General features: G+C 36.7%; 1 protein-coding gene and 1 pseudogene across 1 annotated transcript in view; both read right to left on the reverse strand.

Moving 5' to 3' along the window:
- Positions 1–13739, reverse strand: part of L (zinc finger protein Lobe) — an 84549-nt gene extending 70810 nt beyond the window's left edge. Inside the window, exon 1 of the mRNA XM_089727653.1 lies at positions 13529–13739. Within this exon, the coding sequence (XP_089583779.1) occupies positions 13529–13568 (40 nt within the window). The 5' untranslated portion in view covers positions 13569–13739. The remainder of the gene's footprint in view (positions 1–13528) is intronic.
- Positions 5881–7777, reverse strand: LOC149502955 (uncharacterized; annotated as a pseudogene).
- Positions 13740–16233: the final 2494 nt, after the last annotated feature.

Genomic DNA, 16233 nt, shown 5'->3' on the forward strand with positions numbered 1-16233 from the left:
CCACCGGATCGGAAACGCGTTTCTGGCCGGATCTTCTCAGTGGGTCACTGAGAAGATCCGGCGAGAAACTCAGAGGTCTGTGTCTGTTGATTAATTCACTCGTCGAACCCTTCGTCGCGAGCGACAGGTTTGACGAGGACGGTGACCGGAAAAACATGCTACTAGATATGTAAAACCAAACATATTTGTTGACGTTTACAAGACACGAACAATGCAAAAATAAGGTACCAATCACAACGATTAGCGAAGGCCTTTCAACAAAACTCCAGATTTTTTGGTATTTTCTTCGGTATTTCGAGTTGTAGACATAACTAAAACTAATTTAACGTTTTTGTATCGCTTTTATAGTTGTCGCTTTATAATTTCCAACATTCCGAACATTTTACAGTTCTCGTGATCACGAATGATGATTACAGTAAAGATTATTCGTCGGCATTTAAGTATTGTACTAACTTATTTTTCTGTAAAACGCAAGATTAAACTGTAAAAAAGTTAACTTTAATTAGGACGATATTTTAATAGCAGCAAATATTAAGAGTTCTATATTGTTCACTGTGAGAACTAAAACAATTTATACTAGTGTTTCCTAAGCAATAATGCGTTAATTCTTTTAAAAAGTATACATGAATATAAGTTATCTTACACAATATTTAAATATTCTACGAAATAGCTTCTAATTTCTATGAAAATAACGAGACATTGTTCAGGAACTAGGAGCCACTAGAGCTACATCGTAACTACGATAGGCCATCATAACTCTAGATACAATGCGCCGTCCGGGACGCATTCAGCACCAAGGCTCTACACGGCGCGGCGCGGCGCTGCAATACAAAATACAATTCAATTTTCTTACTGACCATTTCGATAATACTTGTAACATTCTTAGCAGAATGCTAACGTGGGAGAACTTGAAAATAATTAAAAATGCTTTGACTTGCATTTTTTTTATTGCTTAGATGTGTGGACGAGCTCACAGCCCACCTGGTGTTAAGCGGGTACTGGAGTCCATAGACATCTACAACGTAAATGCGCCACCCACCTTGAGATATAATTATTTAATTTGTTTCATTTTAATATAAATGTTTACTGACTAAATTTGGGATTTCAATAAATGCTTCTTTGCCTACATATTCAATACATTATACATATATTGTATCTTAATATTTTTAAGGGTACTTCTTCTGTATTTCGTCTTAAAGTCTTAACCCACTAGATGAATTCGACACGACATATCATCATCATCATCATCTCAGCCTGTCCAGTCTCTGCTATTGAATATAGGCCTCTCCAATTGATGTCCAATGCGGCCGGATTGCCATATGCATCTAACGTGACCCAGCGATTTTCACTAGGTCGTCGTTCCATCTGGTAGGCATAACATAACGCACAACATATGTATGTGTGTTTAATTCTACAAAACGCCGATCGCTTGCCTAACATCCTTCGACGGAATGGTCAACCTTAGGTAAGAATTATGTATAAGCCAGGTTAAGAGTCTGTCAGATAGTTTACTTTGAGAATAAAGTAAGTATTTCAAACATTTTTTTTTGTTGTTTAGATGGGTGGACGAGCTCACAGCCCATCTGGTGTTAAGTGGTTACTGGAGCCCATAGACATCTACAACGAAAATGCGCCAGCCACCTTGAGATATAAGTTCTTAGTGCTCAAGTATAGTTCCAACGGCTGCCCCACCCGTCAAACCGAAACGCATTACTGCTTCACGGCAGAAATAGGCAGGGTGGTGGTACCTACCCGTGCGGACTCCCAAGAGGTCCTACCACCAGTAATATTATTATATCAAAGTATATTAAAGTGGTTGCACTAGTGGCACGAAGAGGCAGAGCTCGCTTACCGGTCTGATTAACTGCTACAGGGAAGACTATCTCATATGTAATATTTTATGTACTTACATATCACAGAAGCTACTCGCCAAAACATTATTCATGAAGAAATTCGTTTTTAAATAGGTTCTCTATATAAAAATTACAATTGAACAACATTTTAAAATTCTGAATTTATAATTGAATCGTGGTACGCCAGAAAAATAGTTATTTTGAACAAGTTCAAACTAATCAGCAATAGAAATTAGTTAACGTATACTCAATAACTTTGATTAAGGACGTAGCGAAGCACAGAGGAATAATAACACAATCCCTATCTCCGGCCAAGTCATTGTAGTTTCGCTCAGTTGTATATCCTTGGAAACTGTAATTTTAATGTGTTCGGAGGCGTTAGTATGATACCGAATGGGAATAGCTGAGTGTCGGTGGTCCCGGTGGTGGTGGAGGACCGCGCCGCCGAGACCACGCCAGCCTCGACATCGTTAACTAATGTACTCGAGATACAGACGCTTATTGTTTGTATTCCAATTCCTTTTTACTGTTTAATACTGAATTCTTCCTTTACTACATATTGGTAATAATGCAATGTATTACGATTAATTTTTTGGTTGTTGATATTTTTTTTGCTCATAACATTTGTCTTAGAACATTTAATTACAATTCCGTAGCCGTACGTACACAATTGTTTCGATTCATCTAGAATGCGGGCGAGAAAACAGGCTTATGTGGCTTAAATACCGTTTTGTACAAAGCAGTAATCGAAATACTACCCGCAGTCACTACGATGTGAAGGTAGCAACAACCGAAGAGGTTATCCTACACTCGAAATTTCAGAAACATATATGTAGATATCAAATTATGTTCTAAATCTTTTCGAGGACCCCAATTCGATAACAATTTGAATTTTAGTCAAATTTATCAATTTATCAAAAAATCTTCTCCAAGTACCCAATATTAACTACTTACTATTCACGAGAGGAGCCTTTAGTTCATATTTAAGTCAGTCGTAATAAATAAATAAAACATTATTATAACGAGAATTTGATGGTTTTAGATAATAACTAATTATTCACTTTTACTTCATCGTCGCATAATTGATAATCTTTTTATTATTTATCAATTAAAAGTGTACCGTCTAAGCATTTTTTCCCTGAGAGACAGTAGGGAAGGGTGTGGTGCGCGCGCGGGTGGGTAGGGATACCCTTGGGAGCGGGCGGCACGCGGCTGCCTGGGCCAAGTCCCACGGGACGCGGCGTGGGCGGCGGGCGAGAACTTCACATCCACTGGGACCAGCTTCCCCCCACACCCTGATACCGAACCAACAGATACTATATTTTTAACTGATATTTCACTGGTGACTTGGTTTAAAATATTCACATAAAGACCAATTGTTTTTTACACTATTGAATGGTGAATGTAAATCGTTTATTTTCAATTATTATCAAAGCTTCATTTTTACTAACATAGATCAAATAGATGACCAAATGAGGACACATCCCATTATTTTTTATTAGTTACATTGTTATTGACTTGTTCCTTTTTATATCTTAGTTTTTGATAGATTTTAGGTAGATCTTGAAAACAAATTCCAAATATTTAATAGATATTATGTATAGATCATGACAAATGTCTAATATTTTAAAATAATTGGATCATACAGAGCAACAATATTCAATTAACTAAGCATCAAAAGAAATAACTATTGGTAAATGTTATTAGTAGGTTACATTACACGTAAAAATCACTTCTATTTTACGTAAATAACGAGATAATTTTATGCAGAATACTGATCCACATCAACCATCGTATCATTGTTTATTTTCTTCATAGATTTTTTGCGCGAAAACACGTGAGTGATTTACCGTTGCCGCAAGGGAATGTAGAGGGAATTCTTCACCGTGTTAGCAGATTGCATTAATGTTTTATTTTATAAACGTATATTTACGTTCATAAAACATTAAGATTTTATTTTACAGCTCATAATTATAAACGAATTTTATTTTTTGTTAAAAATCATTTCAATTTATAAATCAATAAACTAATGCACAATACAAACACAAATGACATTCGTCCGATAAATTAATGATTGATAAAGTTTTTAACTGCTAATACGGGCAGATGAATTCACAGTACACTGAATGTTAAGAGATTACCGATTCGCCACAAAAACCAAAACGGGAATGCCTTAATACATAACATTGTAGTCATCATTATCTTAGTACATTTGTTATAAACTATGTCATACATTAATTATTGCTTCCAAAAACAAGTTCATTTTATGTTTGGTGATATACCTTTGTTCCTTTTAATACTTTCTGCCTTTTTCTAGGGTTTGAAAGAAAACTTCTGGAATCAGTATTTTCTATCAAAACACAACAAAAACGTATTTTGTACAATTTTTTTTGTGTACAAATACAATGAGGAAATTAGAATATATAGATTTTCAAAAACCCCTTTAGTTCAATGAACAAATTTGTTCTAGATATAAGTTTAAAGTGGATTCCACTTTGGATTAAAAAGTGGATACTTCGTTTGAATCGATATAAACTAAATAATCCTATTTAAACGGATTAAGAATTAGATTTAGAAAGAGAAAAAGGGAAACTAAGAAAAAAGAACTGGGAGAGAGAAAACCCTAAAAAAATCAACAGATAATATTTACAACAGAAACTACACAGAAACGACTTACAACAGAAGTTATCTAACAACCAATTTCCTGTAAAGTTACATACTACAGACATAATAATAAACTACATTAATTCCATTAATTAGATAGGTCTTTGATAACTGGATGGTTGGATGAGAGGTCAACATCAACGTAAAACTGTTATGATATGACTTTAGCGTATTTCCCAGAGCGCAGGGGAGGTGCGCGCCACCCAGGGGAAATTTCCCGGCTACTCTCTACGGAGTCTCTACAAGTTTTATGGTCGTGCTACACTGAGGGCTGCCACGTAGTCATGCCAAGCATCTTAACGTAAATGACAATAGCTTGCATGAAAGGATAATCAAAATTATAATATATTTTTTCATAGACACTTAAAAAAAAACGTTTCCTTTCGAAGCAATACAGTGAAAAAGTTACTAAGCGGACAACCCTACTCAGTGTCTACACCCCTGATTGCCATTAACTTCTTATCGTCACATGGTACAGACAACGAAGGGAAGAAAGTGTACAGGTACCAATTATTATTCAACAGGCTCTTATATCTAATACAAGTTACCTTAGTATTTTATTAGGCCTTCTATATTACAATTACTATATGGATATTATATATTTCATTATGAAAAGAGTCCTTCTAGATTTTAGGAATTTTTGCTTTATCTAATTTTTCCGGTACCTAACGCTAAGCATAGGAATTGTTTTAAATGAAATGATTGTATTTAGTACTCAATAAAAGGCCGGTCAAAACAATTCACTGCCTCTTTCTCCAGTGCTTACTAACAGATTCTGTTTTGTTTAATTTTGAAATTTTGAAACGACTTTTTTGCCACATTTTCAAGAATATATGTAAAAAAAGTTATCATCTTTTTTTATTGCTTAGATGGATAGACGAGCTCAGAGCCCACCTGGTGTTAAGTGGTTACTGGAGCCTATAGACATCTACAACGTAAATGCGCCACCCACCTTGAGATATAAGTTCTAAGATCTCAGTATAGTTACAATGACTGCCCTGCCCTTCAAACCGAAACGCATTACTGCTTCACGGCAGAAATAGGCAGGGTGGTGGTACCTACCCGTGCGGACTCACAGGAGGTCCTACCACCAGTGTGAGGTCCTACTATCATGTCTCAAGGTGGGTGACGGAATTTACTTTGTAGATGCATTATTTATTGCCCAGTACTATAGATAATTTGTAAGCTTCAAATTGACTGCGATACTGAATATGTTCAATTTCACCATTATTTTAATTTATCTTGAGACAAAACTGTTCGCAGAACCGTGCTAAAATATACTGCTCAGGTGAGGTGGGTTCAAATGAGGTTGAGTGATATATAAATTCATAAGGACTAGAGGTCCCGCAGTAGTCGAAATTCGACTATAATTAATTGGAATTGTATAATAAGTTTGTACACTATTATGATTGATTGAATAAAAATAATAATTATTTAGGTAAAGCTACTTATAAATAGAAAATCTGCGTTAGCTCACCGCCGGTTGGCAGAGTTCCCAGAAGGCTGGCAGCATTTCCACGCTGGATAGCAATGCTAATTCTTTGTGCAAAATACGTACCGGCCTTCTGGTCTCCCGAGGTCTCAAAAAGTTTTTTTTAAGGTCCCTAAAAAAGCTTTTAGCAGATGGGCCCCAGGGGCCCAAAGTTTCCACCCCAAACGGAACAAAAATGAAATCTTTAGAGAGATTTTCATATTTCCGTCGTTTGAGGCCTTCAGCCGTTGAAGCAGCGCTGCCAGCGTTAGAATTAGTCCCAGGAAGATGTGTCGGTGCCATGGTATCTACACAAGTCGCATCCCAAACTAGCGACCGACCCATCTTCCAGGGAATTATCGACATACCGCCTGGTCTCTTACCATCGCCTCGCACCAAACCATTCGGTTCTAGAATGGCTGGCACGCCGGCGCTGACAAGAGCCCGACGGATGATGTCATTTATGCTGGCGTGGCGGGATATTCTGCCAGCGTTTTTCACGCATGAGAGCCCGTGGTAACCAAAGCGGTCGACAATGTTGCCACACTGGCAGTGATGCTGAACACAGTAAGGTGCCCCCAGGCGAAGACAGGTTGCTAAACGAAAGCTATTGTCGGACATTAGAGTGCCGGTGTGATGTGATGGATGGGCCTGCAACCATAGCCCCGATTCCCATTCTGCAACTGCGAGGAGGCGAGCACGCTCTGTTGAATCTCTACATGAGTCAAGTAAATTTTTACGTATTAATTCACAGAGCGGCTCATCCTTCTCAGCGGCTTAGCTCTGAGAAGTCGGGACCGTGGGCAGATCAGTATTAGGGCAGGCTAGTAACCACTCATTTCTTGCTTCAGTCATATAAGTGATTTTTGGATCCAATAAAGGCGAAGACAACATTTTAGAAACGAGTTCGTAAGTACTGTGTACTGAACCAAGAAATGCTGGTAATGCTACACATGAAATTTTGCGGATGCCTAGGCCCCCAAGCTTTATCGGGAGAGAAGCTAGGGACCATATTCGGTCGTCCATGTCTACGTTCAAAACCGCGACGAGTGTATCTCTCACTATGTTGTCCAAATCCTGTAAAAGAGTTTTCTGTGTCCAGATTGGACAACACCGGAGGTAGTAGGTAAATTTGGGAACGAAAAGGCAGTATCTAATGATGTTGTAAGCCATATGGGTATTAATTTTGAGTAGACGGCCTGAACATGCACTAAAATTTAGGATTATGATTGTATTTTATACTTCTATAATCACAAATTTCGCCAAGGCCACACTATAAAAAAATATTAATAAAGACAAACAATATTTAATCTATTCTCAATTTGACCACAGACGTCAAGAACAAAAGTTTGACAATTACCTAATAGTATGCATGCGTGTGTGTGTCAAATACATGGTATGTAGTGTGTGTAATGTTTTCTTTATTGATTTAATGTATCTTTTATGCATTATTTTAAAAAAATATTAGCATTGTGCACTTCTTCTCTGTATTCTCTATAAGTGTGGAAAATTTCATACTCCTCCGTCCGCGCAATTTTCGTAAAAAGGGATACAAAGTTTTTGCTTCACGTATTAATATATAGATAGTGTAGATATTTTCGTTTCACTTGGTGGTGTATTGCAATTAATTAAATAGATTATGTCATCTTAAATGCGAAATAAAGGAAGTTAAAAGATCACAATAAAAATGCATGAATGTTTTATTTGAAGTAAAAAGCTTCGAACGGACATAATTGTAAGCCTTTTGAAAAGGGTTAAGTCAATTTGGCTTTGAATGTCAACTTTTTACTAGGATTATGTTATTTGCGATTTTGTGAAACCAGTCTTCAACCTTAGGTACATTCCGTACAAGTATAATTTTTTTTTTTGGCCTACTATACGTTATTATATTTTATTATTAGGTACCTACTGTTTCACTGTTGCATTGTTTTTTTAGGGAAATTTGTAGAAATTTATAATGAAGAATAAACTAAAGTGCAACGAATAGGTACTTGCACAGACTATACTATCGTTTTGTAATATTAAGTTGTAGTCTTTCAGTATGGTATGTAGTACCATAATCATTTTGTAGAATTTGTACATGTCATTCTCATGTTGAAAGAAACTTAATTTTATTGACGCCGCGACGTTGTAGGATTGTTCTCTTTTTGGTCGCACTCTTTATTTCAATTCCATCGTTCATAATGGGTGGACGAGCTTTCACACCAGGTGGGATGAAAGCTCGCCCACCCATCTCATCAATAAAAAGCAAATAATAATAATAATAGTAAAAAAAACATGATTTCTAAGGTCTCACTTTTATACTACGTGCAAAACAAGATGCCAGGCCAGTCTCCTCCACTCGACCATACGGTGGCACAGAAGCAGTACAACCCCGATCACCCTCTTCGGCCAACCTATTCCCTGGGCCACCTGAGAGTCACCTTGGATGCGTCCATGACAAGTCCGCGACCGTGCCGCGTCTATTCTTGGTAGACTCTATCCCATGATCTGTAAGCGGAGTAAAATGTCCCTTCGGAACAAGGTGCACTTTACAAAACTTGCATAAGGCCCGCCATGACTTACGCGAGTGTAGTGTTCGCTCACGCGGCCCGCTCACGCGTAGACACCCTCCAAACCCTACAATCCCACTTTTGCAGGTTAGCCGTCGGAGCACCGTGGTTGTGAGGAGCATTGACCTACACGACGAATCAATCCGGAAACAGATGAAGTCAACATCTGAACGGTACTTCGATAAAGCTATGCTTCATGATAATCGCCTTATCGTTGCCGCTGCTGGCTACTTCCCGAGTCCTGATCACGCAGGAGTCAGTCACCGTCGACGCCCTAGACACGTCCGGATCTATCAGATCCAATAACCCTTGCATTAGACGCCTTCAGCTCTAACACTAGGAGCAGATTTACGGACCCCAGAAACCGTACTCGTCAAACACGGCAAAGAGTTCGACGTGCAACCTATCCTAAGCATCTGCCCTCTGAGTTTCTCGCTGGATCTTATCAGCGGGTGGCGATTTCGATCCGGTAGTAGATTTATTCGCGAAGCAACTGCCCTTGAGTTGTTAGGTCTCTTTGGAGGCGCTCGGGCAGCTGTTAGCAAATTTCACCCCTCCTGGCTGAGCCTTTACTCGCCCACCTGTCCTGGTGAAACTGGAGAGGCCTCCAGGCCACCAGTAATACCTCAATCATAAAAAAGAAGCAGTAAGTGGTAGAAATATCAACAAAATTTCAAGGTTTTTGTTTTATCTTCATTTCGCATAACTTCAATAGCCGCCCCAGCGGCACGTAGCGCAGCTGGACTGAATGGTTGTCATTGTCGATGGCAATGAGTGATGATAACCACTTACAGCCCGGAGGGCGTACAAAGTATCCCGTATGTTTCAATTAAGTGGAAGTAAAATAGCAAACAGTTTTAGTTATAAAAATAACAACTGCGTTCACAATAACTTGTGTGTCTGGTTATGAATAGAGATGCTCGTGATTTAGCTGTGAAATTTTATGAAAAACTAGCTGACCCGGCAGACTTCGTAGTGTCTCAATCGACCTAAACTTTTGTATAAAATAAACTTAAAACAAACAAAAGGAATACGTCCGACGGGGGACACGTCAAAGGAAAAACAAAATTGTTATTTTTATTTAATTCCAAGCATTTTCATATTTATCAACCTTTTAAACCTACCCTGGACTTCCACAAATAATTTAAGACCAAAATTAGCCAAATCGGTCCAGCCGCTCTCGAGTTTTAGCGAGACTAACGAACAGCAATTCATTTATATATATATATAGAAGATAGAAGAAGATAGATATTCGGTATCTAATTATTTGTAATTTTATTCGTTTTGCACTTTAATAGCTTCAATGGTTTTTATCTTGATGACACGTTTCCAATTATTTTAGGCAGGCTGACGATGAACGGTGTTGGCGTGAACAATTCAAGATAGGGTAATTCGTTTTTATTGTGTACCAGGGACAGTGAAGGATTAACATTTTCACTGAACATAAAATTTTAATTCCTCCGCATGAGGGACGACGAACTGAAATTGATGTGTTATTGGACCCGTGTGAGACTGCTCCCAGCACAATATACATTTTTGAATAACTCGGGTAATTCATTTCATAAATAATCCAAATTCTCTAACAATTACTTTAAGCGGTAGGCAGTGGCTTGGCTCTGCCCCTGGCATTGCTGAAGTCCATGGGCGACGGTAACCACTCAACATCAGGTGGGCCGTATGCTCGTCTGCCTACAAGGGCAATAAAAATAATAATTACTTACTGAAATTAAACTCCATACAATTTAGAAAAAGAAACATACTAGATTATACATCATTCGTGTTTTTCATATTGCGATCAGCAAAGCTCTCTGCAACAATTCTTGTGACGATATACCTGGTATAAGAAGCAGAAAGCTGGTATTGCATTAGACATCCCCAGAGCCAGTCGGAGAGTCGCAGCATCCTCGCGCTAGTCCCCGTGGACGCATTACGAAAGTACTAGACGCCACCAGATCGATCCATAAACTTACTCTATTAGGTACATAGCAGTTCGTTCAACATTGTTTCACGCTTCTTCTTACCCAGTGGACTACATTATTCGTTGTAATCGAAAGTTAGTTAAATGAATAAAGACCCAAAGCACATTTTAGAAATAATTGATCACCATTAATCATTTTCGGTGTTTGTAACAATTTATTATCGACTAGCGACCCGCCCTCGCTTCGCTTCGGAAACATTAAAACACACATGAAACAAACAAAAAAAAATAAAAAAAATAATAAAAAAAGTAACCTATGTTCATCAGGGACAATGTCGGCTTCTAATGGAAAAAGAATTTTTCAAATCGGTCCAGTAGTTTCGGAGCCTATTCGAAACAAACAAACAAACAAATCTTTCCTCTTTATAATATTAGTATAGATATAGATAAGTATTGAAAGTACCAAAAACACGTTATTATTTATGCGACTTAGTATAATAATGGAATAACATTAAAAAATTATTCAAATCAATTCAAGTCAAATAAGACTATGAAATATTTTACATTAAAAAGCTGTACCGGTGCTTATAATACTGAAATTACTTTTAATTTTGTAGATTAAAGACACGCTTATAGGTATATGAATTAGAATGTAACTAACAATTCGTTTCATCTCTTTTTTATTCTGTAATACTGGTCAGGATATTAGAACCAAAAAAATATATCGACATAGATTTTTAATACGTGTAAATTTTCAAAATATGTAACAGAAAATCTTGTAATTAGTGAAATCGACGTTCAAAGATTCCGTTATCCGTTACATGGATACACACTAAGCTATAATAATAAACGCGTGTTAGCAATAAATAACTGTTAGGCACTTCAATTATTTTACTTGTTAATTCACGTTGCTTATTCACAATAAATGAGGTTGTGGAATAGGTGAATTATGGGCAGTATACGACAGTCCAAAGCGCTTTAGACGCGACCACGGACAGTCACTGATAAAATGCAGATATTAGGGCGCCGTGACCGCAGCTGGCGAAGCTCGCTCATCACCCATGTCGCCCCAACACTGACATCCAACCGTTTATTCACTCCGACCGTGTTCATTTACAGTGCAAGCAATCCATTCACGCAATAATCTGGGCAATTATTTTCACGACGCGGGGCAAATAGTGGGATCAAAGTTATGAAGCGTTCAGTCAGGTTTGCTTAAAGAATTTTTCAAAGTGCTTAAAGAATTTTTCAAAGTGGAAAAAACTGTTGCCAAAAATTTGAAACACCAAAACTCATCAATCGATACTACGACCAATAAATTGATTATAGGTTTTTTTTTATTGGCCATTAAATGAAAAAAGAAGGAAAAAGTTTGACAAACACAGAAAAAAGGTACTGAACTTTTTTTTTTATAAGTTCTCACCATTTTGTATAGATATTATTTTATTTTATCTCACCGAACAATTAGTACCGTAATTTGATATTGTTTTTATTTTATTCCGTGTGAGTCATTTTATTCAGTTTCATTCTATAATCAATTTCAATTTCGTAATCAGTTCCATTTCACTTATAATTTCAGGATTACGGTTTCGTATATAAAAGCAACATGGAAGTTAATTAAGGCTTTTTTTTTCTAACTATGCTGATAGCCTTGAGAGGATATTTCAGCTTCGCCTTGACGTGTAGGTGAGCTCACGGGGCTCAAACCGGAAGTGTTGCTAACACTGGCCCTAGCAAGAGCAGTGCTTCGCTAATTGAATAACTGCTAACTACCTGTGTGGAATACACTTTATATCGGGTGGAGGGGACGATATTCGTTATAAAAAATCTCGTATAATTAAGATTATTTGCTATGTAACTTCTAAAATTTTTATTTTTATTGCTTAATTGGGTGGACGAGCTCACAGCCCACCTATTGTTAAGTGGTTACTGGAGCCCATAGACATTTACAACGTAAATGAGCCACCCACCTTGAGATATAAGTTCTAAGATCTCAGTATAGTTACAACGGCTGCCCTACCCTTCAAACCGAAACGCATTACTGCTTCACGGCAGAAATAGGCAGGGCGGTGGTACCTACCCGTGCGGACTCACAAGAGGTCCTACCACCAGTAATTACACAAATTATAATTTTGCGGGTTTCATTTTTATTACACGATGTTATTATGTCCTTCACCGTGGAAGTCAATCGTGAACATTTGTTGAGTACGTAATTGATTAGAAAAATTGGTACCCGCCTGGGATTCGAACACCGGTGCATCGCTCAACACCAGACGGACGGACCGGACACGAATGCACCGGACGTCTTATCCTTTAGGCCACGACGACTTCACAGTCGTCTTTATTTTTTAAAAGCTTAAAAATTAATACCAAAAATATTTCAATCAATTACAATATACAATCAATTACATTGAAACGATTCCCAATATTCTGCTCCAAATTAATCTCTGTCTATCTGCGAAAATCACATTAATATCTGTTCAGTATATCCGGAGAAAGAAAAACAAATATTTTTACCAGAAAATAATTTTAAGCAATAGCCCATTTATGTTTCATAGTTCTTCTTTAGTTACCCCCTTTCTATTTAAATTACATTTACATAATAAAGTTATATATTGATTTTAGGTGTAATCTGTGATTTTTTTTCGGTAGTTGATTTTAGTTGAATTTTATTTTATTTCCGTTGTAGGCAGGCTAGCATACGGCTCACCCGACAACAAGCGGACACTGTCGTTTGTGGACATCCGCATTCCCAGGGGCACAACCAAGTCACTGCCTACCGAAAGTTAACTAATGGTTAATTGCATAATAGGAATATAAATTGGGAAAATAATACAATGAATGGGCTTGTATTGTGATCAAACAGCTCTTAACAACGTTATAAGCATAACTTCATTTATTCTTTTTCTTTTATTTTTAAAGCCAGTCTTTTGATTTCTTCATTTTTTTTAAAGCCAATATACAGATACGAGGACGTCTTGTAGGTAAACATTAGTTTTCAACTGTATTTATCTTCCAAAAAAGGCATTTTTCAAATTTAACTAATTTTTTATTAATCTTAACAACTTACGTTTCAGTGATCTCGGTTTTGCCTGTTTTCTACGAGACATCCTTCGAACACAAATATTTACATACGCATAAAAACAAAACTATCTTATTTATTTACATATTCTTTGTGTAAGGATCTTATGATATACGTGTAAAGTTCGCAAAATAAGTTAAGAACGCGTGTACAGTTACCGACACTTCGGCCGGTCACGCGGCTCACCCCGCGCTCACTGAAGCTTACTGGCGCCCAACAAGTGGCAAAAACAATAACGCAACCCGCGCAAACTCATAAGACGTTTTTAGAAAAAAAAGAAAAATACTCAATACTAATCCGTATAGGAAGTTAATGCATGTGTGTATATACTTCTCACTATAATTTCGCTGCGTCTACTGTCGATTAACTAGATACGTTTACTTGAATCGTTTTGTAGTTTATCGTACGGTATATTTATAATTTTATAATTATAATCGTCTACTGTAACAAGTGTATAAAAACCAGATCAGCAAAATATATAAAAATTAAAATTAACTACGTTAATACAAACGGAAAAGACCTATCAAAACGATTGTGTTACATTAAATATATACAGTAAAAGCTCTTTATTGGCGCTTCCTTCATTCGCGTTTTCACTATTCGCATATTTAAAAAATGCGACCCAATTCCCATATTCGCGGCTAAAGATTTCTTTATTCGCGGATTAATCAATACATGCATGTTAATAAAAAGATATCCAACCGAATATCCTTTATAAGCGCGTAATTTTCCATATTCCAGGTTTCTGTATTCGCGGCATATTTACAGAGCATATACCCCACGAGTAAAGAGTTTTTACTGTAGACTACTGTAGAGTATAAATAATGAGTAAAACAAACAAAATCTAAGTAGTACGTATGTCACTCCCACCTAGAAGCCTCTATTTCAGCACTGGTCATGCTTTACGCAGTGAAGCTATTATAACCGAGCTGGTAATCCCACATTAATCCACCATGTTTCATATACCAACGTCCCGTGATTCATGATGTCAATCTCATGGGTGCTTTAGCGTCGCAACGCTACTTGTCTGTGATTTCAGCATACATTGGGTATGCTGCTAATTTTACTATAGTAGAATTATTTTGTCCGTGCAGTTTGGGTCATAAAAAATCGGAGCGGTGAAGCGAATATTTCGCTCTCTCTTCCACTCACGAGCCTTATGGACGGGCATAGTGATGCGCATTATTGTTGTCGATAAGCGTTATCGATAATGTATTTAGTTTTGTCATTTTGTGGGTTAGTGATAAAAATGAAAGAAAAAATCACTAATCGAACACTTAAAGCGTGTTCAACTAACTAAACAAGATAGCGTCATTGTTAATCCATTTTACGACGTTAAGGCGTTTAGCTGCCTTTGATTTTATAGGCCTCAATTCTACTATAGTTGGGTCAAAACTTCTATCACAAAAATTTCATTAAACCAGGTATGCTATGTTGGACCAACTAAACGTTATACGAACGTATAAAATGTCCAGAATCAAACTTATTTATATAAAATGTGTAGAATAAAAAATATTAAAGCTATTCTAAATAACTCCCAGAGAATATAGGGCCATTCATTCCTGAGGACTACGACGCCTAGCGATACAATGCCTAGCGACTAGCCAGTTTTGCGTGCTTGATGCCTGAAGAGTTGCTGTTAAATTTAGTTGGGTTAGTCGTCTCCGAAAATTCTTTGATAAACAGTTTCCACACAACGCTTTTGAGTTGTTCAGAGAAACAACTAGTGAGCACTAATTCAAAATAGCACCTCAAACAGGTCTAAATTAAGAGTTATGAAACAATAAATTATCAATACTATTGCACAATCTGGATAGGTCTGCTTATATATTTACTGTCCTGATCCTTAACGAATTCTTAGCATATCAAACGAAAAATATAGTAAATCTTGATTCTACGCCTCAAAAAGTTATGTGAATTAATTGGTTTATTAATTGTTTCTTTAAATTCAAATAATTATATCATACATATGTGGTGAGTTAATAATTGCATAGCACAAATACTTAAAGGTGGAAAAAATTAAAGAAACTACTAAACGTGACTTTTTAGATTCTTGCAAAAAAACTATTGATGTCTCAATTTATTCCCCCCACTATTAAACTGAGATATTATTTCATTTTATTTCATATTATCTCATCTCGTTTTATTCCATTCCATTTCATCCTATTATCAATTTCAAATAAATCATCTTCACTCCATTCCGCTCCAATTCACTTCTGAATACTTCTCATATAGCAAAGTACATAATAATATATTGTAATAAATGAAAATTAATTTTTAGACCTGGATTTAAATAGTGGCATTTTGTTTACGAAGATGAAATTCTAGCGTTGTATAATAAAATCAAACACCAAACATTTATAAAATTTGCTTAATTACTGTTGGTATGTTATATTCTAACATCACCTTCTATTACCATCCTAGCCATAGATTATACACTTAATATTGATCCTAGCATTATTGCATAGATTACAGACAGTAATAAGCCTAAACGGAACACGATATTAACAACCTACGACTATGTGGTATGTGTTCTTACAAACAAACTACTAAAGATCGAATAATAGTAGACATGATCGAGTGAAACATTCATTGAGTAAAATATAAATTGATAAGTAGATAAGTACAATAACATTCAGCACTATGAAACCATAGACCTATATAGTAGGGACACGACATATTGTTCTATACGT

Source organism: Bombyx mandarina, chromosome 05, assembly GCF_030267445.1.
Source record: "Bombyx mandarina strain Sakado chromosome 05, ASM3026744v2".
Classification (NCBI taxonomy): Eukaryota; Metazoa; Arthropoda; class Insecta; order Lepidoptera; family Bombycidae; genus Bombyx; species Bombyx mandarina.